The 22,593-nt window shown below is 42.4% G+C and overlaps 1 protein-coding gene across 7 annotated transcripts in view; it reads right to left on the bottom strand.

Annotated features, from left to right (window-relative positions):
- LOC131591631 (ras GTPase-activating protein 1-like) overlaps positions 1-22,593 on the bottom strand; it is a 183,982-nt gene that overhangs the window by 138,647 nt on the left and 22,742 nt on the right. For all 7 annotated transcript variants that reach the window (XR_009280424.1, XR_009280423.1, XM_058862524.1 and 4 more), the window contains exon 2: positions 923-1,072. Coding sequence is in view for 5 of the 7 variants with exons in the window: in XM_058862524.1 (XP_058718507.1) it covers positions 923-1,072 (150 nt within the window). In the remaining 2 variants the exon portion in view is untranslated. The remainder of the gene's footprint in view (positions 1-922; positions 1,073-22,593) is intronic.

Below are 22,593 nucleotides of genomic sequence, written 5' to 3'. Positions count from 1 at the left end.
TTTGAGCTTTCAAAGCCAAAGTGAGCCACAAGGCAATTTTGTACCATCAGAAAGAAATGAGCCAAATTGCAGTGAATTGAACTTGTGCAGGAAGTCTGGAGAGACCTGACAAGTTTTGTGATAACATCCTAATAAACACGAGAAACAAGATCCTAACAGGCTTTGGAGTTTTTGTCCTGACCCGGAGGACTGTGATAAGCAGGATTCCCTGTGCGGGAGTATCCCAAAGGAGCTTAGCTCAGAGGAGACTGAGAAATCCAGGAGTGAAAAGAAGTGCAGAAGAAGCACAGCAGCAGAATCAAGAGAGAGAAAATAAGAAACAAAAAGAATTTTTAAAAAGTTACACAGAACATCTGATTTACATTCCATGAGACTAAATTAATGTCTATAACTTGCTAATGGTAAAATAACCACAGTTACAATTTCAGATAAATGGATACTTGTATTTAGAACAACTAATTCTAACATAGACTGAAAGCTGATTCTAGCAAATCCTCATATTGTTAAACACATTACCTCTTTGTTTCTCCTTGTTATAGCTATCTTATAAACACAGATTTGTTATGACTTTGGCATTAAAATATGTTCTTTAAGCTGCAATATCTGAGGAATAGACTTAAAACAATCTGATTGCTACTAAGAAGCCTGCATGTTACTGTAAATTTAGTCACAACAGCTTTAGACAAGCTTTTCTATCCTGATAATGCTGGTTTCCTCACATTTTCATTCTTCAGTCTGTAAAAGAATTTTTGTAGTATGGTTTAAAACAATTAAACCCTAGCAAAGAGTTATGCCATACATGGATAAAAAGAAAAATAAAAAATATTAAATTTATAATACAATTGTTTTCTATACCATACTAAGTTCTAAACTCACAAATAAATAAGTTACAGTGTTTTAAAAGAAAACATTTACTTCTCACCTGAAATGATTGACACATGTTTTACTAAGGAATGAAAGCACAAATGAACCTGGTCTCCGATCACTCTCTCGAATAAGGTAACTTCCAGGTTTTTCCGCTTGCCAAAGACGTTCTTCTGCAATTGTTCTGTCGAGTTTTCCATGATACCACCTAAAAAACATGTAACAATGAGTGTCCTTAAAAGTTAAGGCTTCTGTTTATTCTCACAGAACAGAGCTATAAAACTAATGAAAGATCTCAGCTGAAACTGATAAAATTACAAACCTTTATTTCAAATAAAGTTATCAGATGTTTACATGTGCGACCTCTCTCAAATTACTTATTTCCAACACACAGAATTTGGAAAGCTTCACAGGTTCAGATAATCCATTTCTTCAAATAACTCACACTGGAGAAAAGCACTCTGAACCATCCAAAGGGGACAAAGGCTCTCTATAACCATCTTTTTTTTATTCCCAAATTTGTTCATTTTCAGTAAATAAGCAGTATTAGAGGTAACTGATCTGCTGTATTTTAAGCTTATTCAAGCTTCTATTCAGGCTACAATACAACCTGTATCTCAAACAACAAACACAGATCACAGTATCAAAATCTGCACCTAAAAAAAATGACAGAATTCACACCAGAGTATATTTCAGCCAAAATGTCTTCCTCAAACACAACATGAAGGCTATTAAAACCAAATACAAATGCATGGCAACTCACAGACTTCATAATATGACAAAAGAACACTTCCATTTAAGTCAAGGGCTAAACTCACTAAAACATTCCTTACCCTTTCCTCAATTTTGACCTCTTTCTACCCCAAGCAATCAAATAGGGGGTAGCAGCAGTGGAGGGAGCAATCAAAGCAAAGCGAAGTATTGCTCTCAAAACTTTTTAAAAACTAAAACTTTTATACAGCTAAAGTTTTATACTATTTAAATTATCAATTGTTTCAGACTATTCACCTATTGATTCTGAGAGGAATGACAGGTTTGTCTTTGCAAACAAGCTGTGGGTCTACTGATAAGATGAAACTATTACTGAGAGATAACAGAAACAATGGGATGGATTCCACTGAAAGATGAAAGAGACACTGGGTAAACACTATAAAATTCCACAAGGGTTAAGAATTAAGAGGGGGGTTATACATTAGGAAGAATCTTAGGTATTAGGCATTCTGGGAAGTCTGTACCTCTCAAGTACCTCAGCCTATGGGGAAAGAGAGAAGGGACATGCAGACAGGAAATTAGGTTAAAAGAGAGGCTGCGCCCTCCAAAAATTTGAGAGACCCCAGAAGAATGCCTCATGGCCTCTCCCTTTATTCAAATAAAGTAAAAGGACTCCTCTGTCTCCTTTTTGGACATAAACCTCTGGTGTTTGTGGATTAATTTTCCTGACAATTCTAACAATTTGCACATCTTGCAAAAAAAGCATTTTAGGAGTGATATGAAAGTAATCTTCTGGGTTAAAATATACAAGAAAAAAAGAAAAATTGCAGTTTAGAGTAAAAATACCCAACAAAACAGCTTAGTTGGTAATAAAAATCTTGCAAAAAACATTTATTCTATAAAATAGAAATTCTCAATGCCAACTTTAACTTCCATCAGAATGAAAGTCAAATAAATAAATTAAACAGATAATAAACATATAACAGCAGAAGTAGTACCAGTGCCAACACTGTTTTCATTGGCAAAGCTGCAGTCTTGTTAGCATAGCGCTCTCTTTTGCATCTCCCCATCCTGATTAAACCAAGTTAAACCAATGAAAGAATTGTTTTGTCTGTACACTGTACTGCACTTGAGGCAAGGTTAGAAAGATCATGCCTGTGGTGGGTTGACCCCCAGCTGGCATCTAACCACACATACAGCTGTGTCCTAGTTTAGGGCAAATTTGGGAGAAAACCTCCAATGCCCACCCCCCCCCCCCCCCCCGGAAGCAAACCCACGTGGCCCCTTTCTCCCAACCCCCAACCGGTTCAGGAAGAGATTTCTCTGAGAGAAGTGGAAAAAACCCGTTTATTTAACAGTGTGATAAATGTGGCATTGGATAAAAAAATCGTGAAAGAGAATAAAGAAATATATGTTATATTTATAATAATGTAAAGATATAAAATGTAGTATGATCTAAAGATTCCTTCCAGAGTCAGGTGGTAACGATCCACTCAGGCAGTAAAGATCCACGGTGATGCTTATCAGCCCGAGATAAAGAGCAAGACACAGGCAATCAAGCCAGACAATGAGAGTAGCCGGCTGAGATATCCATCTGCTTCGCACCCGACCTGGACACTCCACCCCAGGAGTCCAACCAAAAGATGCAATCAGAAGGCACCCAGAACCATTCGCATGTGAAAGGACTCTGCCCAGTTGACTATTGACTCAGCTCCATGGATCCGGGAAATCTATTCAACCACACATCTAGACTCTTTGTTAGACAGTGCCCACTCCGGGTTTTGCCTCAGGATACGAAAATCCCTATAAAATCCCGGACTGCAATCCCTCCTTCGTGGATTTGGGAAAATCTGTACCTCTGGGTGCAGACCCCTGTCCACCCAGCGCTGCGCTGATTTATTTTATTGTGGTTTTTTCTCTCGTTGCTTATGATTGAAATTGTTTTATAATAAATTGCTTTTTATATTAACCTTATTTTGCTATTACGTTTATAACAGATTTGGTGCCGTGACTCGGATCGGAGAAACTGCGGGGGAATCTCACTGCCCAGGAAGGGTACCCCCGCTGATTTTGGCAGCCTGGTGAGTTGAGAACCCCCGTAGCTCGTTCCGACATCCGAACTAAATTTAGGCTGAGATAAACCACAATAAAAGGGAAACGGATCTGGGGCAGAGAGCTCGGGAAGGCACGGAGCCTTCGGAAAGCCGCGGCTGGTTTCACTCGTAAAAAGTCTGCTGTGCACGAAGACATCCACGCAGGAAAATAGCTGTAAGTACTGCTGGTTGAGTGGGTGATTGGGCAAGTGTGTGAGACGTGATCTGATCACGAAGCGAGTGTGGACTTCAAGGCCGCGTTTCCATCCTCCCACGAGGGAATTCGCCGGCCGCGAAGGAAGCGATTCAATTTGAAAGCTTTTTCTCAACACACTTGTAAAAACCTGAGACGAAAGGGCGTCTCGGGGGACTGATCACAAGGGGCTAAAAGGGGAAGGATACGTCCTGTCGAGCTCAGGAACTGGTAAACCCTTTTAGTTAACGGATCAAGGTAAAGGTCCGGAAGAGGATCAAAGTGCCGATTACAAGAGACCTCAGCTCAGCTCGCTGAAGGGTGAGTATTGGCAAAGTTTGATTCCTCGAGTAAGCGCGAAAAAGTCACAACGCAGAAACAGAAACAGACTCACAGAGGAGTCGAAGACTGGTAAGACATTCTATACATATGAAATATGGGGCAGAAAAAGAGTAAGCTTCAGAAAAAGACCACCGGGAAAAGCCCCTCCGATCAGGGTGAGGGATCACTAGACATCCCACTGGAGAGCCCCTTGGGTTGGATGTTAAAACACTGGGAAGATTGTCCCCAGAGAAAGGGAAAATCCAAGGCAAAATTGATTCATTACTGTATGGAGGTTTGGGGAGGACAAGAATTGAGAAGTCACCTCACTTGGCCAGTGTTAGGCACATTCGAAAAATGGACATGTAATGAATTACTCTCCTATGTGGAGAACAAAGTCCCCTCGGATCCCGAGGAAAAGGAATATGCTAAACTCTGGTTAAACGCCAGAGTAGGGCTATTCCCGATAAAACAAAAAGAAAAACGTGAGTCGAGAGCTGAATCCTAGGAACCTCTCGATCACTTACCACCCCCATATCGTGGACCGGCTGAGCCTTCCTCGATAGATCAAGTGGTGCCTTCAGCACCTTCGGGCTCCCGAGACCAACCCGCTGAGATGCATACATCCCGAGCGGGAGACTCGGTGCCGGCAGCTATGCCGGCAGCCCTCCCCTTATCCCCGCCTGCGAACACCATAGCCACAGTAGCCTCTTTGGAGATTTCTCCTGCGCAAGGCTGGGGATCACTCCATCCGTCCTTGCCGGTCCTGTCGCTACAACCGGGACCCCCCATATAATGGAGGGGATCCCTCCCGTCAACCGGGTGGCGGCGGAGTTCCCACAATTGATAAAGGGGAGAAAACTCACAATCACCATCTCCCCTCCCGCAAGTAGAACCCGTTTGAGAGCGAGAATGGTGAGTGATGAGTGGGGAGAGAGTGAAGAGGGGCACCGGTTGTTCCCTCTCAGGGAAGTACCGACAGCCCCGGGAGTGATCAAATTTGTGAATGTACCCCTTAACACCGGAGACGTAAGAGCATTTAAGAAAGAGATGGGGCAGTTGTTGGATGATCCTTTTGGTGTGGCTGAGAGGTTAGATGAATTTCTAGGGAGTAGCATTTATACCTTTGACGATCTTATGGCAATCCTAAGATCATTGTTTAATCAGGAAGAAAGAGAAATGATTAAACAAGCTGGTATCAGAGACTGGGACAGACGCAATCCACAGGGGATGCCAGGCAACCAGAAATGGCCTAGCGTAAGCCCGAGCTGGAATGCACAGACAGAGGAAGGCAGACGGAACATGGTAGATTTGAGGAGCATAATTATTCAAGGTATAAGATAAGCGGTTCCTAGGAGCCAGAATATTAGCAAAGTTTTTGGAGAGTGTCAAGGGAAAGAGGAATCACCCACAGAATGGATCGAGAGATTACGGCGAAGTTTGCAGATCTACTCTGGAACTGACCCGAACTCTCCTGTGGGGGAGGTTCTGTTAAAAACACAATTTGTTGCTAAATCTTGGGAGGACATTAGGAGAAAATTAGAAAAGATTGAGGGGTGGCAAGATAAAAGCCTCCAGGAGCTCCTAAGGGAAGCTCAAAAAGTATACATGAAGAGGGAGGATGAGAAGCAGAAATTGCAGGCTAAGGTTTTAGTAGCTGCAGTAAAGGAGGTCCAGAAACAGGAGCAGGCACAGGGTAAGTTTAAAACACTGCCCAGAAAACCCCGAGGTCCTCACAGGGCAGCCCCGACCCCACGGAGAGAACTCCCTGAATGCTACTACTGTAAACAGGTAGGACACGTTTGGCGGGACTGTAGACAAAGAATAAAGGATGAGAAGATTTTTCAAGAGGATTAGGGGTGTCAGGGGCTCTTCAATTTGGGGACCAGAACATCCAAAGAGCCCTTGATAAAATTAAAGGTGGGCCCCCAACGACAGGAGGTAAGTTTTCTTGTGGATACTGGGGCGGAGAGAAGTACCCTGCAGAAATTGCCGTATGGATGTGGAGCTAGCAGAGAAAAAGTTTTTGTAATCGGTGCAAAGGGGGACCCCTTCAAAGTGCCCGTAATAAAGGATGTAGAAATAGAATCTGAAAATAAAATTTGCTTAAGGAATCTGTTATTAGTAGAAGAAGCTGATTATAATTTGTTGGGGAGGGACATGATTGTTGCTTTAGGAATTAATATCATTGTTAAAAATTCTGAATTGGTAGTGAAAATATTTAAGCTGACTCCTAAGGATGAGGAGGAGATTAACCCTGAAGTATGGCATTCAAAAGGAGAGGTAGGAAAGCTAGATATCAAACCTATCAAAATAGAAATCAAAAACCCTGAGGACCCTATAAGGGTTAAACAATATCCCATCCCGATGGAGGGGAGAAGGGGGTTGAAACAAGTAATTGATGACCTCCTAAAAGAGGGTACTTTAGAACCTTGCATGTCTCAACATAACACCCCCATCCTGGCTGTAAGGAAGACGGATGGCAGCTTCCGATTGGTCCAGGACCTAAGAGCTGTAAACGCTAGGACCCGGACTAAGTTCCCGGTGGTGGCCAACCCCTATACCTTGCTAAATAGACTCTCACCTGAAGATGTGTGGTACAGTGTGATTGATTTGAAAGATGCTTTTTGGACTTTCCCTCTGGATGAAAGGAGTAGAAATTATTTTGCATTTCAGTGGGAGGACCCAGATACAAACCGGAAGCAGCAGCTAAGGTGGACGGTCCTCCCCCAGGGGTTCGTGAAGTCTCCGAACCTTTTCGGGCAGGCTTTAGAACAGTTGCTAACCCAATTTATTCCTGAGGGCGGGACAAAGCTTTTGCAGTATGTAGATGACTTGTTGATAGCTGGACCGACTGAGGAAAGTGTCAGGAAAAGCACAATTGCCTTGTTAAACTTCTTAGGAAAGAAAGGTTTGAAAGTCTCAAAATCCAAGCTGCAATTCACAGAGCCTGAAATAAAATACCTAGGACATTGGATATCTCAAAGGAAAAAGAAATTGGACCCTGAGAGAGTGGCAGGCATCCTTGTGTTGCCTGCACCGAGAACAAAAAGACAAATTAGACAAGTTTTAGGGCTCTTGGAATATTGCAGGCAGTGGATTGAGGGTTTCAGTGAGAAAGTGAAGTTTTTGTATGAAAGGTTGAACACTGACAGGCTGAAGTGGACTGAACGGGATGAGTCTAATTTCCAGAAATTGAAAAATATTCTTATGACTGCCCCCGTACTAACTCTACCAAATACAAATAAAGAATTTCAGTTGTTTGTAGATGTGAGTGGACAAACAGCACAGGGAGTCCTGACCCAAGAATGGGCAGAAAAAAAGAAGCCTATAGGGTTTCTCTCAAAGATCTTAAATCCTGTTAGTCGAGGTTGGCCTACGTGTTTACAGGTGATTGTAGCAGTAGCTCTGTTAGTGGGAGAAGCTAAGAAAGTAACTTTTGGAGCTCCCTTGGTAGTTTACACTCCCCACGATGTGAGAAACATCTTGCAGCAAAAAGCAGAGAAGTGGCTGACTGATTCCAGGCTTCTGAAATATGAAGCTATTTTAATCAGCTCACCTGGTTTAGAATTAAAAACCACTTCTGCACAAAATCCTGCTCAGTTCCTGTTCGGTGAACCTCCAGAAAAATTGTTACACGATTGTACTGAGACTGTGAAGCTGCAGACTAGAATAAGACCAGACTTAGAGGATCAGGAGTTAGAAGGGGGAGAGAAGTAGTTTATAGATGGATCTTTGAAAGTTATTGAGAGAAAGAGAAAGTCGGGATATGCAATAATAAATGGTGCATCAGGAGAAGTAATAGAATCAGGTCCCTTGAAAGCAAGCTGGTCCGCACAAGCTTGCGAGCTCTATGCTCTCCTGAGAGCCCTCCGGAGGCTGAAAGGAAAGAGGGGGACCATCTACACAGACTCACGGTATGCCTTCGGGGTGGTACACACTTTTGGAAAGATTTGGGAAGAAAAAGAATTGATAAATACTAAGGGAAAAGGCCTAATCCATGAGGAAATAATCCGACAGATTCTAGAGGCTGTCCGAGAACCGGAAGAAATATCAGTTGTCCATGTAAAAGGACACCAGACGGGGTTGCAGTTTCAAACCCGAGGTAACAACCTAGCTGATAAAGAGGCAAAACGAGCAGCTCTGCTCACCGTAAGCATTCCCGGAGTAACCCCGGAGGAATCGCCTGAAATCTGCCGTGGCGGCGGAAAGCCCGGAGCACCGCGACTTCTCCAGAAGCAGCCTTGAAAAAGGCTGGCCCGAAGCGCATGCGAGCAGCTTCGAGCAGTCGAGTGATTCCAGCTCAGCTCAGTAATAGTATAGTGATTTCAGCTCAGCTCAGCTCGGCAGCAGCGGCGGGCAGGCAACACAGGAAGCAGGGACGAGACAGCCGGTCCAGCGTTCCACCGAGGCACAAGCCTTTATTCAGGCAAAGCTTCGGCAAAGGGTGCCGGTAACAGCGAATCTCCCGAACAGAGGAAAACCCGGGATATTTATGGGGAAGGAGAGGGGCGGGGGGAAGCCTGAGATACCTGTATCGGGGTGGGACAGCAGGGGGGAAACACCAATGAAACACAACAGTTTAACATAACTAACTCAAAGACCCCTGGGAGCAACATTGTGTCACTCTTACAGAGAAGTATCTCCTCTCCAGGGGAGGGCCAGTATCTCGGGCCCAGCGGGCTCCTCCGCACCCACAGAAATCCCCGTGCTCCCTTCTGAGAGGGAGATTGGGGAATTCAGGAAGATAGGGGGAGTCCTGGAACAGGGAAAATGGTGGTTACCTGATGGGAGGGAATTAATTCCAAGGGGAACGGCAAAGAAGATATTGCAAAGGTTACACAAAAAGACCCATTGGGGAACTCAGGCACTGGCCGAACAGTTCCTGAAGTTTTTCAGGTGCAAGGGGATCTTTGAACTTGCTAAACAAGAGGTACAGGGGTGTGTGGTTTGCCAAAAGGTGAATCGATCCAGGTCTAAACAAACTGCTTGGGGAGGTCATCCTCTCTCATACAGACCATTTGAAAGGATCCAAGTAGATTTCACCGAATTACCGAAAATCGGTAGATATAAATTTTTATTAGTAATAGTTGATAAACTAACACACTGGGTGGAAGCCTTTCCCAGGGCAAGGGCCACAGCCCAAACGGTGTCTAAAATTTTATTAGAAGAAATCATTCCTAGGTATGAGATAGTAGATTGTATTGATTCAGATCAAGGAACTCATTTCACTTCAAAAATTATTAAACAAATTTCAGAAGCTCTGGGTATTAGATGGCAATACCACACCCCTTGGCATCCTCAGAGTTCAGGACAGGTGGAAAGGATGAACCAAACACTTAAATCCCAATTGTCTAAACTCATGCTAGAAACAAAAATGTTGTGGATTAAATGTCTCCCCCTTTCTCTGCTAAATATAAGAACTATGCCTCACTCTGACACGAGTCTGTCCCCTTTTGAAATGTTATATGGGATGCCATACAAACATGGAATGCCGGTGGGACACCCCCAAGTGGAGGATGTGCAAATACAACCATATCTCATTGCTATAAACAAAAATTTACAGGACCTTCAAAAGCAAGGGCTTATTCCCCAAAGCGCCACTCTGGGATTTGCGATACACCAGATACAGCCTGGGGATAAAGTCCTCATCAAAGCTTGGAAAGAGTTTCCCCTCACCCCACACTGGGAAGGACCGTTCCTTGTTCTCCTCACCACTGACACTGCTGTTCGGACTGCAGAAAGAGGCTGGACACATTCATCCAGAGTGAAAAAGGTCAAGGATTGCAACACCTCCGAGTGGAAAGTCACCACCCCTCCAGGAGAACTGAAAATTAAGCTTCAGTATCACCACAAATGACCAGTGACGACCAGATAAGTTGCATCAACCCAGATTGTGATTGTTTTCCTTTTATACATTTTGAGTGTGCTTATTGTAGACAAATTTGAGTAACCCACTGTTGGGGACGGTACAGGCCCAAGAGATTGTGTACCGGTTGTCTGATCAAGGAACAGGAGGAGACTAGCCGTCTCTTAATACTTGCCACCCAGGCGGGGTTTTTAGAACTTGACTCTCCTGAGTGGTACCTGATTTACCAAAAGGAGAAAAAAGGAAAATTAGATGCCAAAGCAGAAGCACTAGCGATCGAGTGCTGAAAGACAGTCAAAGTACCGTGTAGGACAGATACAATTAAATTGTCTCGGTGGGCTACTTTCAAAAGAAGGTATGCCATTAAGACTACAAGGGCCCCTGAAGAATATCCTTGCTGATGAGAAGATGGTAGTCCCCGCCGTATATTTCTGTACGGGCGAAGGGCGAGGCAGAGGGGTACGCCAGTGAGGAATCCTGATTGTCCTGAGTCTAGCCGTGTGCTTGACCAAGGGAATAATTCCCGAGGTACCTCCGGGGGAGCGTCCCCTGGGGAAGTGTGAGCAGTGCCTGACTGCCACAAATACCGGACAAATAATTGACTGTCCTCCGGGACAACAAAAAGGGTTCTGCTTGTCTAACAGTACTCGGTATGGTCTCTGTAAATTGAAGGGGGAGGTCCAGTGTTACCACTCAGGGGCAGGTCTTAAGGACGGGCAGTCAAAGACTCCTATGGGAGGAAAGACCAAAGCTTCCCACTTCATATATAAGAGAGAAGTTGGAATGCTTCCTCCGATTCCAACCTGTAGCCAATGTAATAAAACTGTATAGGTAGGAGGAAAAAGACAGTCCACTTTTCTGGCATACTATAAGGTCAACCCTTTGAGTTATGATAATGCAAAATTAAAAACTTGTACTATGGGGGGAAAATTGTACTGGGAAGGCAAAAATCTAAAACATGAGGAAAAAGCATCCTTTAACAATGAACCAATAATCCTTGATTTATTAAGAAGTGATGATGACCGAATTTGTTTACAATTCGACCAAATATTCTGCTTTTCAAAAGATGAAGAAGGGATGGATCCTGAAAGTAAAATAAAACAACTGACCCAAGAGTTAAAAAGGTGAGAAGTAGAAATCAGGAAAAAAAGATTAGAACAAGAGAGACTGAAGTCTCTTAGTGAACACTATGAACAGTTAGAAAAACAGTACAGTGATTAGGGATTACCAGCCCCCAACCAAAATCTCTTTATTGACCTAATGCAGGAAATAGCAACGGAATTAAGTTTGTCTAACTGTTGGATCTGTGGCGGTTTAAAATCAGCCGAAAGGTGACCTTGGAAGGGAGAGGGACTCACCCCAGAACAACTCCTAAAATGGGAGGGATCAAAAATGTCAAAAACAACACAAAGACCTGAGGGATGAGTAATAGACCAGAGAATAATTGGCACTGTCTGCATTAGCAGAGAAGAGAAGGAGTTCACTGACTTAGTGAGTTATACCCCATGTATAAACACACTCACGGTGAATTCTGACACTAAATCAAAGACCTGGCAACCTGAACCACCCGCAGGCTATTGGAGTCGCACCCGGGGAAATCATTGCGAATGGGTTGAATTAATTAAATTATGCTGGTACAAAAACTCCGGGGCCAATCCCTTCCATGCACTAAAAGGCCTAAAAGAATATTGGGATGATCCTGCAAAAACGAACATAGGTTGGGAAGCTCCCGACGGCATCTACTAGCTATGTGAGAAGAAAGCATATAGTGAGCTCCCCAGGAAATGGAAGGGGTCCTGCACCCTAGGAATAATCAAGCCCTTTTTCTTCACCTTACCTAGAACAGAAAGCAAATTGCTAAGAGCTCCCCTCTTTGAGACATTGAATAGACATAAAAGAGAATTAAAACGAGAATTACCAATGGCCGGAGGCAGTCAAAAATGGGGAGAAGAAAAGTGGCCTGCTGAAAGAATCATTAAGTATTATGAGCCCGCCACTTGGGCAAATGATGGCAGCTGAGATTATAGAACACCTATTTACCTCCTCAACAGGCTTATTAGGTTGCAAGCAGTGGTGGAAGTAGTCTCCAACCACACCTCGGAAGCCTTAGAACTTCTGGCAAAACAACACTCGCAAATGAGAGCTTTTGTATATCAAAACAGATTAGCCCTCAACTACTTGTTAGCCGAGGAAGGAGGAGTGTGTGGTAAGTACAATGAATCAGAATGTTGTATAGAGATAGATGACTATGGGGAGACAATAAGGGGACTAGCCGCTGAAATAAAGAAAGTGGCACATGTGCCAGTCCAAAAGTAGAATTCTATTCTACAAGCCTCTTGGTGGGACCAAATATTTGGACAGGGAGCTTGGTGGAAAAAGTTAGTGTTCTTCATAACTTGTTCAACTGCAGGAATCATCTTCCTCCCATGCCTGATTCCCTGTTTCATCAGGTTAATTCATTTCGTTGTTCAAGGGATGCAGATCGCTGCCCTCCCAATTGATCCAGAAAATGCCCAAGGGAAGCCTACTCCTTTCTCTCAAATATCTAAACTAATGAAGTTAGAAGAGAAAAGAGAAAACGGGAAGGCAGTTGAAGCCCTAAAGAAATTTGAAAATAGAAATAAAAAAGATAACCCTTTTCAAGGGTACTGTGAAGATTCTCTAAAAGACTGGGAGGAAGATGAATGTTGTTAAAAGTCCCCAGTCCTCCCCATTAGAAATAAAAATAAATGAGATAACACGAATTTTTAATGTGATAAATTATTAGGAGGGGGACTGTGATAAATGTGGCATTGGATAAAAATTCGTGAAAGAGAATAAAGAAATATATGTAATATTTATAATAATGTAAAGATATAAAATGTAGTATGATCTAAAGATTCCTTCCCGAGTCAGGCGGTAACGATCCACTCAGGCAGTAAAGATCCACGGTGACGCTTATCAGCCCGAGATAAAGAGCAGGACACAGGCAATCAAGCCAGACAATGAGAGTAGCCCGGCTGAGATATCCATCTGCTTCACACCCGACCTGAAGACTCCACCCCGGGAGTCCAACCAAAAGATGCAATCAGAAGGCACCCAGAACCATTCGCATGTGAAAGGACTCTGCCCAGTTGACTATTGACTCAGCTCCACGGATCTGGGAAATCTATTCAACCACACATCTAGACTCTTTGTTAGACAGTGCCCACTCCGGGTTTTGCCTCAGGATACGAAAATCCCTATAAAAACCCCGGACTGCAATCCCTCCTTCGTGGATTTGGGAAAATCTGTACCTCTGGGTGCAGACCCCTGTCCACCCGGTGCTGCGCTGATTTATTTTATTGCGATTTTTTCTCTCGTTGCTTATGATTGAAATTGTTTTATAATAAATTGCTTTTTATATTAACCTTATTTTGCTATTACGTTTATAACAACAGGCAATGCACTACCCAGCACAAGAATGAACAATATCAAATTACAAAACCTCTTGCCACTCTGAAGAGATGACAAACTTCAGAAGGTCTCCCTCCTGTGGGTGTTTGCTCTGTTATCAATCCCTCTGGCACTGGAAAATGCTACTGCCCAGGGAGGGCTCCCAGTAGTCCACGGGTGCAAGCTCCCGGTGCTCCCCTGAGTCCCCCGTCCAGAGCAGGTTTGATCCGTTCCAAGGAAAAGGGAAAGAAAACAGTCCAGGAAGACCTCTCTGCTTCTGCTAGCTGGAAAGCCAAGGCGATTTCTCTCTCGTTGTCTGTCTGTGCTGTAGTCAAAACCCCATCCCGGGATGTGGGGGGAGCAAGTACAGTTTCTGATAACAGACTCAGTGCTTCTTCTCCACTCACTTTTACACTTAGATGAAGTTTTAAGGATACAAAACCTATTTCTGGGCTAGGTGGATGAATGAGGATACAATTTAACATCACAATCACCCCAGGACAAGCTGCTTGCTCACTCCCCCAACTCCCAACAGAACTGGGTAGAGAACAGGAAGAACTAAAGCGAGAAAATTCATGTTTCGAAAAATTTTTAGTAAGTGAAGGAAAAATAAGGAGAGGCTGGTGGAAACAAAAAAAAAACTAAACCAAGCAATGCAAAGTCAATCACTCACTACCTCCCACAAGCAGACTCAGCATCCAGCCAGCCTCTGAGCAACAGCTACCTTGGAAGACATACACACCCTCTTTTTTTATTGTTGAGAATGATACCTGATTTGGTATGGAATCCCTTTGGCCAATTTCAGTCAGCTATCCTGGCTGTCTCTCCACTCAACTTCTTGCCCACCTCTAACCTACTTGCTGAAGGGCAGGGGGAACAGTGAGAAATGCAGAAGTGCCAAGTCCTGCATTTTGGCCACAGTAACTCCCTGCAATGTTATAGGCTGGGGACGATGTAGCTGGACAGTGCCCAGGCAGAAAGGGACCAGGGGGTACTGGTCAACAGCCAGCAGTGTGCCCTGGTGGCCAAGAAGGCCAACAGCATCCTGGCCTGTATCAGTAATGTGGCCAGCAGGACCAGGGAAGTCATTCCTCCCCTGTACTTGGCACTGGTGAGGCTGTACCTTGAGTACTGTGTCCAGTTCTAGGTCGCTCAGTTTAGGAAGGACATTGAGATGCTTGAGCGCATCCAGAGGAGAGCAACAAGGCTGGTGAGGGGCTTGGAACACAAGCCCTATGAGGAATGACTGAGGGACCTGGGGTTGTTTAGCCTGGAGAAAAGAAGACTCAGAGATGACCTTATCACTCTACAACTTCTTGAAAGGTAATTTTGGTTAGGTGGGGGTCAAACTCTTTGGTTGTTGATATATTTTATATATTAGTAAAGGCCTGTCTGCATAAACCAGTCTGAAATAAGTCGTGATATTAAAGGCTAAAGTCCTTGAAACCTTCCTGCAAAAGAGAGAGTAAAGCAAAACAATACCCTTGTGTACAGGAGAAAAAATGTAAACCTATGTGCATTAGCCAATGGTAACTTGCTCTGCCCATAGACCCTGTAAAACCCTATATAAGTGTTCTAAAGATAGACATAAACGGCGTTCACTTTTACTTCTGTAAAGAGTGGTGAAAAAGCTGGCTGTCTCTCAATATCTGGGACTTTGAACAGGGACACCCTGCGGGCAGGAGGGCTTCAGTGGGTCCATGCACGGTGGGACGAAGCCTTGGACCGAGGTTGGTGGAGCGGATCTGAGCGCAGATAGACGTTGCCTTGGATCTGTACCAGACAGGCGGCCCGCAGAAAAAGGGGGGCAGGTCGCTGGGGGAGTCCGAAGGCGGAGGCGTAAGAGAGGGGTCGCTACACTCCCCCCGCCATGGCCGCAGGAAAAATGGATGTGGAGTCCGTGGCAGCTAAAAAACTGCTTCTTGGTATTATCGTTAAACGAAATGAAGCAGACAGGGAAAAAGACCTGGATATGCTCATTATATGGGCTAATAATCACAGGCATTTAGTAGTGCCCTCACTGCTCTTTGCGGTAGAGGTACGGACAGATATAAGGGCTCTGATCTGGGAAACGGCAATCACGGGAAAGAGTAAAGACGTAGTAGCACTCGGTTTGATATGGAAACTTGTCGTGGTTTTAAAGCAGTAACTAAAAAAATTACTTATTTCTTGCTGTGAGATATGGATTAGAACAAGAGCAAAACAGGCTTAAAAGGAATAAAGAAAGTTTATTAAAAAAACTACAAGAATAAAAACACCAGAATAAACTTCCAGAATACTCTTCTATCCCCCACTACCTGACCATTGCTTTGTACACATGACAACATAGAGACAGAAAAATTTTAAAACTTTGGTGGTTAAAACAGTCGCAATTCCTGCTAGAGTCTTTTCATCAGCTTTTGTAGAGAAACAGAAGTCTTTTTCTGCTAATCTATGGAGTTTCTCACGAGAAAACTATTTCTGTTATAGTTTTCTATTTTTCTGATGCCAGCTGCTCAGAAATCCTGTCATCAGAGTTCACTCCTCCCATTTCACATCACTCTGAGGTGTGTATGGGCCAATGAGTCTAAGGATGTCATTTAAAGGATGAGTTATTCAAAGGCAAAAGTCCTCTTCATCTGTCTCTGTGAGCTTCCCTGGAAACAGTTTTCTCATTGCCCTCAAGGCCTCAAATCTTCACTTCACTCTGTTCCAGCACTTCACTGTATCACAATTACTTTCTCTTTTGCTCAAAATCCACACTTTGAACACTCCATTCCTCCCAATATACTGTCATGAATTAAAGGAGTCTTTTCAAAACACTATTGCCCATTTCCATAGCTTTAACAGAAAAATATTTCAGCTTATAAAGCATCTCCTTATTCTCTCTTCCCCATCTAAACCTTAACTCTTTTCTTCACTGTTGTTCGTGGTATTATGATGTCTTCTTCATGTTGATTGTCTCTCTCTCTCTGTCTCTCTGGGAAAAAGGAGTAATCTGTATGTTTTATCCAGGTAGTAAAAGAATTAAAGCCTTAGAAAAGCTGCAAGAGTTTATGGTGTCAGGTTTCAGTCCAGCAGCAGAAACTGAAAACTAAGCCCGGCTGGCCAGCTCTGCTTCTCCCGCCCCCTTCTGTGGCCTTGTCCGGCCTGGAGGCCAAGACAAAGCCTTGTTACCTTTCCAGAAGCCGGAAACCCAAAGAGAACAAGAGAGCTTTGACTGTACATCTTAAGGGGGTGTTCACAAGTTGACTTCACTTTTTAATGGTCAAAACTGCTGTCAATTCTTAGAAATGACCGATAATTGGTCAGGAGGAAAGACTCCCCATCAGCCACCAGCAGCTTCAACTTCCTTAGCTCCCAAAACCACCTTAAAGCTAAAACCACCCCATGACACTTGTGTTGAATACCTTAAAAGATATGAAGGCGGAGTCCAGAGTTGTAGCCGCCGCTGTAGAAGCCATGGCGCGGCCCGAGACGGACGTGCCGCAGCAGTAACCTCCTGCCACATCAATCAGCTGTCTGGGTGCTTTCTTTGGGGTTGGGCACGTTCGGCCAGAGAAGGGGCTCACAGGGAGGCAGCGTAGCACCGTATTGGAACTTTTAAAGTCTCACGAGTGTGCCGGGGCAGGCAGGACTGTGTCAGCAGAGACCAAACCAGAAGTTTCTCCGCCGAATGCGGATGTAGAAATGACTCGTCTCCGGAATGAGACGGCGCCGGCCCCAGGCGGGCGGAGCCTCACACGTCATCAGAAATCAAAGCCCCAGATTGCCAGCTCCCGTCTACTGTTAACTGGGGAAAGCTGCAGGACATCCCTCCCCCGCTCTAGGCGTGTTGATACGTTCAACAGACAGGCAAACACCAGCAGGAGAAGAATCAGTAAATTGTAATGGTGCATCTAAAAAAGATCTATTAGGGAGGCAACAACAAACAGAACAGCTCGTGCAATAGCTGCAAGCTCAGATTGTGCAGACACTACATGCAAACAAAGTACAGCGTTATCAAGAGAAAGCAGCTTTGCATCAAACATCGAAATAATGAACAGAATCTGTTCAGTTACGGCAGGATGTGATACATCCGGAACTATTTGCTTCACTTTTGGAGTCACTCTTAACACTACAATCTTATTTAAGTTCCACCTTTACTACCCTGGAAGAAAAGAAGCCAAATTTAGATTGGTTTCCACCTGAACCAGGGGGACATGGGGGAGCACTGAGGTGTGCGCAGAGAACAAAGGCACCCCGAAGGCAGAGGCAGTGCAAGAAAAGTTCCAAGGCCATGCTGAACAATTACAGAAACAGGTGAGCAGAAACAGGTGGCTCAGACAGCTTCAAAGAGAGACAAAATAGCCAAAAAAATCGCTAACTATATGGTATCTAGTTTGAAATTCATCACTGTAATTAAAAGTTGATAAGCTGCAATGGTCACCATTGTTAGCACCTGGACGTGAGAAACTTTTCGTGTAACATCGCCTGCTTTTGTAAAAATCGTACCATTTTTTCCTCAATCAGCGAACAAGAGAGATTGAGAGAAACAACTGCATTCGTTAAAGTTAACTTTGTGAGGATTTTTCTTTCTCTCCGTTTTTCCTCTCTGCGAGAGTATGTAGAGAATGTGAAGAAAGATAACAGCAGCAGAGAGGAGCAGCAGCAGGGTGGACAGTCCACCCCCCCACTCCCTCTCGAAGAAAAAGCACCGAGATAGTACCCAGTTTGTTAAGAAGTTATGATTCATTGGTTTTTTTAAAACTGTTTTTATATACCCTTTTAGAGTTAATTTTGTGTTTTAAGTAATTATGAGTTTATGCAGTTGCAGTTTTTAGAGTTTTACTTGAGAAATTATTGTGATTCTTTGAAAGTTAAAAAAAAAAATGTTTAAGGTGAATGTTAACAGAAGTTCCCTTGCAATAATTAGTTTTAAAACCTAAGGTTAAAAAATATGGTATGATTTACAGCTTCTAAGAAAACCTTCCAATTAATGTTATCTACAGAAGAGATTTGTGGTTTAAAAAATAATTAGTTAAGAGAACTTTACTGTACAAGACAAAGGTAAGTTAGAGCATATATTATCTATTTGCTTGTTTTTTCCACAATTTTAATAAGGTAATTACAATGTGAGTTCTTTTGTTATATAAAACACATATAACTGCATATATACCAATTTGGATTTTGGATTTTAGTTTAAGAATTGGACTTAATGCTTCTGAAAAGCGCTACAAAAGCTGAATGGCAACTTGCCAAATCCTGTGTTGTTGTGGTTTTTCTCTAGAAAAACTGCACTTTAAAATCCTAACCAATTTCAGCATATACTAGGAAAATTTCTGTTATGAATAAGTATTTTTAGTAAGATTTCCAGTTATTGTGAGTTATTCTCAAAGCTGGATAACATAGAATTGTGGTGTATTTGTTACATTTTTATCTTTATAGTGAATCCATGTTATTGTTATATTGTGTTTAAAAGGTATATAGCAAACTTTTAGCTGCCTTTTATAGCAACAGAATAAGATTAAGTTATGTTTTTATTTAATATAGATTAAGTGTTAATAGAATTAAGAATAGTCAAGTTTTATTATGTTTAGGCTTGAATGTTTTTAAGTTAAGTTTTATAACTTAGATATTCCTTTAAGGTTAAGTTTTGTTATATCCTTTTTTATAATTAATTTTATTACGTTTAAATATTGTTTAATTTAAATTGTTTTATGTTTTATTGGAGACACTTGTCTAAACTGCAAAGTACAGTTATTTTCCTAGAGAAATGAAGATAGCTACAACTGAAACAGCTGTGACAGAATGCTGATGAACACCCGCTTGTGGATAGAAGTGAATGCAGTCTGTGACACCCTTGACTTCATTGGGAGTTCTATTGGTTGTTGCAATCTCTGCAGTTTTGTTTGTTATAGCTTTCTTATTTTTCAGTGTTTCCAGAATTTTAAGATGCACCATTGCTGAGGATCAGCTGCCATGGGAGAGGCTTCAGATTAAACCAACTGCTGAATGGTTTAATTGGTCTGGTACCTAAGGCTTCTGATCATTTGCTTTGTACAAATGCATTTCAACAGTTTGCTGTGCTGTAAGCATCTCATAGCTGCTACTATTGAGAACCTTGTTTTAGAAATGAGTTAAGAGGCATCTTTCCAGTTTAAAGCCTAGGCCCTGGCCAAGCCTTCACTTTACCTGGACGGAATATTTGCCAACAGATCCAGATGTTTTCTGTACCAAATCAGTACTTGAGTCACTTTTTGACTCAGCAATTTAACCCTATTAATATGACAGCTGGATCAATTTTGAAGTGGGCTTGGAGAATCATTTCCGGAGGTGGTTATCCAATCCATCACTGATTTTTTTTGTTTCTGTTTGTTTGCTAACTATGGCATGCTGGTGCAGTGTTTTATTAGTTAATAGTAGGCTTATATTATATATGTTGTTAATAATGTTTATGATTTGATTGATTTTTAACTGTTATAGGTTCTTATTCATTGTGCATATGGTTTTGTATTGATGTTGATGTGTATAACAGAAGTACATCTCATTTTTATTTTTTTTAAGAAAACGGGGGAAATTGATGCCCTAAAAGCATTTGATTAGTGTAATTCATTAACTTCAAGGGGAGAAGTGTCTGTGTTTTGTTGGCAGGTTCAAAAAGGTTACCTGTTCATCTGACCAGACTGTCTGCCTCTGAACACATGAGATCCAGTGAACAGGGAAGTCACCACACCACACAGCCTTAGTACTCCAGACATGGATCAGAAGTAGACCTGTCAGGACACAGTTGTGTCTCAACACTACACAGACAGTAGCCAACAGAAATTTAATGTTGTTATTATGATGTTGTGTCTCTACCAATTTTTCAGTTATCCTTAGCTTTAAGATTTAGAAGGATGTGAAGAACAACCTGAACATCGAAGCCCTCAGTCACCGATCACCTGCCAGCTGACATGACGGGAGCAGCAGACGTTCCAAGACTGAATCGTGTTAAATCATAATCTGTTTGTGAGGGAAATTCCGTAGAAGATCTAAGAAAAGTGTAGAGACTCCATCTAACTGTATATAAAGCAAATTGTAGTTGTGTTTTTACCCTTTCAGCAAATTGCTTTCACGCTTAGACTACATATATACCAGAGCACGTGTGTTAAAGGTAGTTAGATAATAGTTTAAGATAAAGAGTTTAGCTTGTGTAGTAATTGTTATGTTAGTATAAAGTATTAGCATTCCCCCCCCTTCAAAAGCTAGAGTAAACATATTTGAAAGTTCATTTAACGTTAATGACTTAATTATGAGTTTGCAAATATGATGTCATTTGCATGGAACAAACTGCTTATAGTAATTGTGCTGTGTATAGTCATGACCAACTGTCTGCTAACATCCAAAAGCGACAGAACATATGGGTCACTGGCACATTGAACTGGCCAAAGGTCAATGTGTCTAAGCCTAGCCACACCTGGAGATCCTTTCGCACCTGTCTCATGAGAGTCCCTGAATGGGATCCTCAAACATTTAAAGGTTTAGTTAGTAACGAGACTCGACTGAATCCATTGGCAATGTTGCAAGAATGCAATCGCACTGTTGGCTTCACATTAAGAAAACTTGAAGCCTGCTGGCAAGCAAAAATTATCGAAGTTCTCAATGTTACCATACGGTCCTCAGAAGAATTGGACTTGTTAAGTTCCACCAATACCTCAGGTGGATGGATAATGTTTGAACTCTCAACAAAAAGTCATTCCAACAAAGTAATGCAGCACTGGGCTACAGTCAACCCTATAGCTGATCCCGTTACTACCATTGAAAGTGAAGCCTTTATTCGTGGTGCAATCTCAGAGGACAATTACCAAAGCGATTACCTAGTTCCATATTCCTAATCTGTGGAGATAGAGCACGGAATGGGATTCCTGCTAGTCCACATAGAAGACCCTGTTATCTTGGGAAACTTACTTTGTTTCCATCCAAGCTTACATAAGTTGCGGAATGTAGCTGATAAAATGAAAAACATCAGTCAAAGTGAAGCCTGAATGAATTAAAGCTTAGCAACTCTAAAAAGGCTCACTTGTTAGACTAAGAAAGAATTAAACTTAATATCCACAATGTTAAGTGAGCTTTCAGACGATGTGAGTAGTGTACGTCTTGCAGTATTACAAAATCGAGCTGAAATTGACTTTCTGCTCTTAGCACAAGGACATGGTTGTGAGGAGTTTGAAGGCATGTTCTGTCTGAATCTTACTGATCATTCAGTTTCCATCCATAAGCAACTACAACAGCTACAGGATGGGTTACATGCCCTGAAAGAAGACAGTGACCCCATTGGAAGTTGGTTCGCCAGCTGGGGCATCACTGGATTGTTGAGGTCTCTTGTGCTAGAAGGGGGACGGACTTTACTTATAATGTTAATTGGGATGACAATCTAAGTTGTATGTTATCTTATCCAAAGCCTGGTTTGTGCAAAAAGAGAAAGGGGGAATTGTTGATATATTTTATATATTAGTAAAGGCCTGTATGCACAAACCAGCCTTTGAAATAAGTCGTGATAATAAAGGCTAAAGTCCTTGAAACCTTCATGCAGAAGAGAGAGTAAAGCAAAACAATATCCTTGTGTGTAGGAGAAAAAATGTAAACCTGTGTGTGTTAGCCAATAGTAGCTTGCTCTGCCTGCGGACCCTGTAAAACCCTAGAAAAGGTGTGCTAAAGATAGAAATAAACGGCGTTCACGATTACTTCTGTGAAGAGTGGTGAATAGCTGGCGGAGCTCTCAATAATCTATTCAGACCAAAATAAAACCAAATTTATATATAATTCTATTCCGCAAGTACACAAATGATAAAATCTGGACAAGTCAGGAAACTACCCAAAATAAAGTGTTTATAGTCCCTCTGCAATTCAGAAACAGGCATTAGTAAGAAACACTTGTTAACTGATGAAAAAAGGTTACCTGCAAACTACCTTAATTGCAAAACAGAAAAGAAATTTCATACTCTAAAATCAAGTTACATCACAGCTGCAGACAGTTAGACTCACATCCACAAAGGGAGTTTAACCACCCCAATATCTGCTGGAAGAACAACACATCAGGACATAAGCAATCAAGGAGGTTCCTGGAGAGGCTCATTTGGAATGTGAAGGCCAAAGGCAACTTTGGCTACAGTGACCATGAAATGTCA

This window comes from Poecile atricapillus, chromosome W (assembly GCF_030490865.1).
Source record: "Poecile atricapillus isolate bPoeAtr1 chromosome W, bPoeAtr1.hap1, whole genome shotgun sequence".
In the NCBI taxonomy this organism is placed as follows: Eukaryota; Metazoa; Chordata; class Aves; order Passeriformes; family Paridae; genus Poecile; species Poecile atricapillus.
This window is presented reverse-complemented; position numbering and strand designations above follow the sequence as displayed.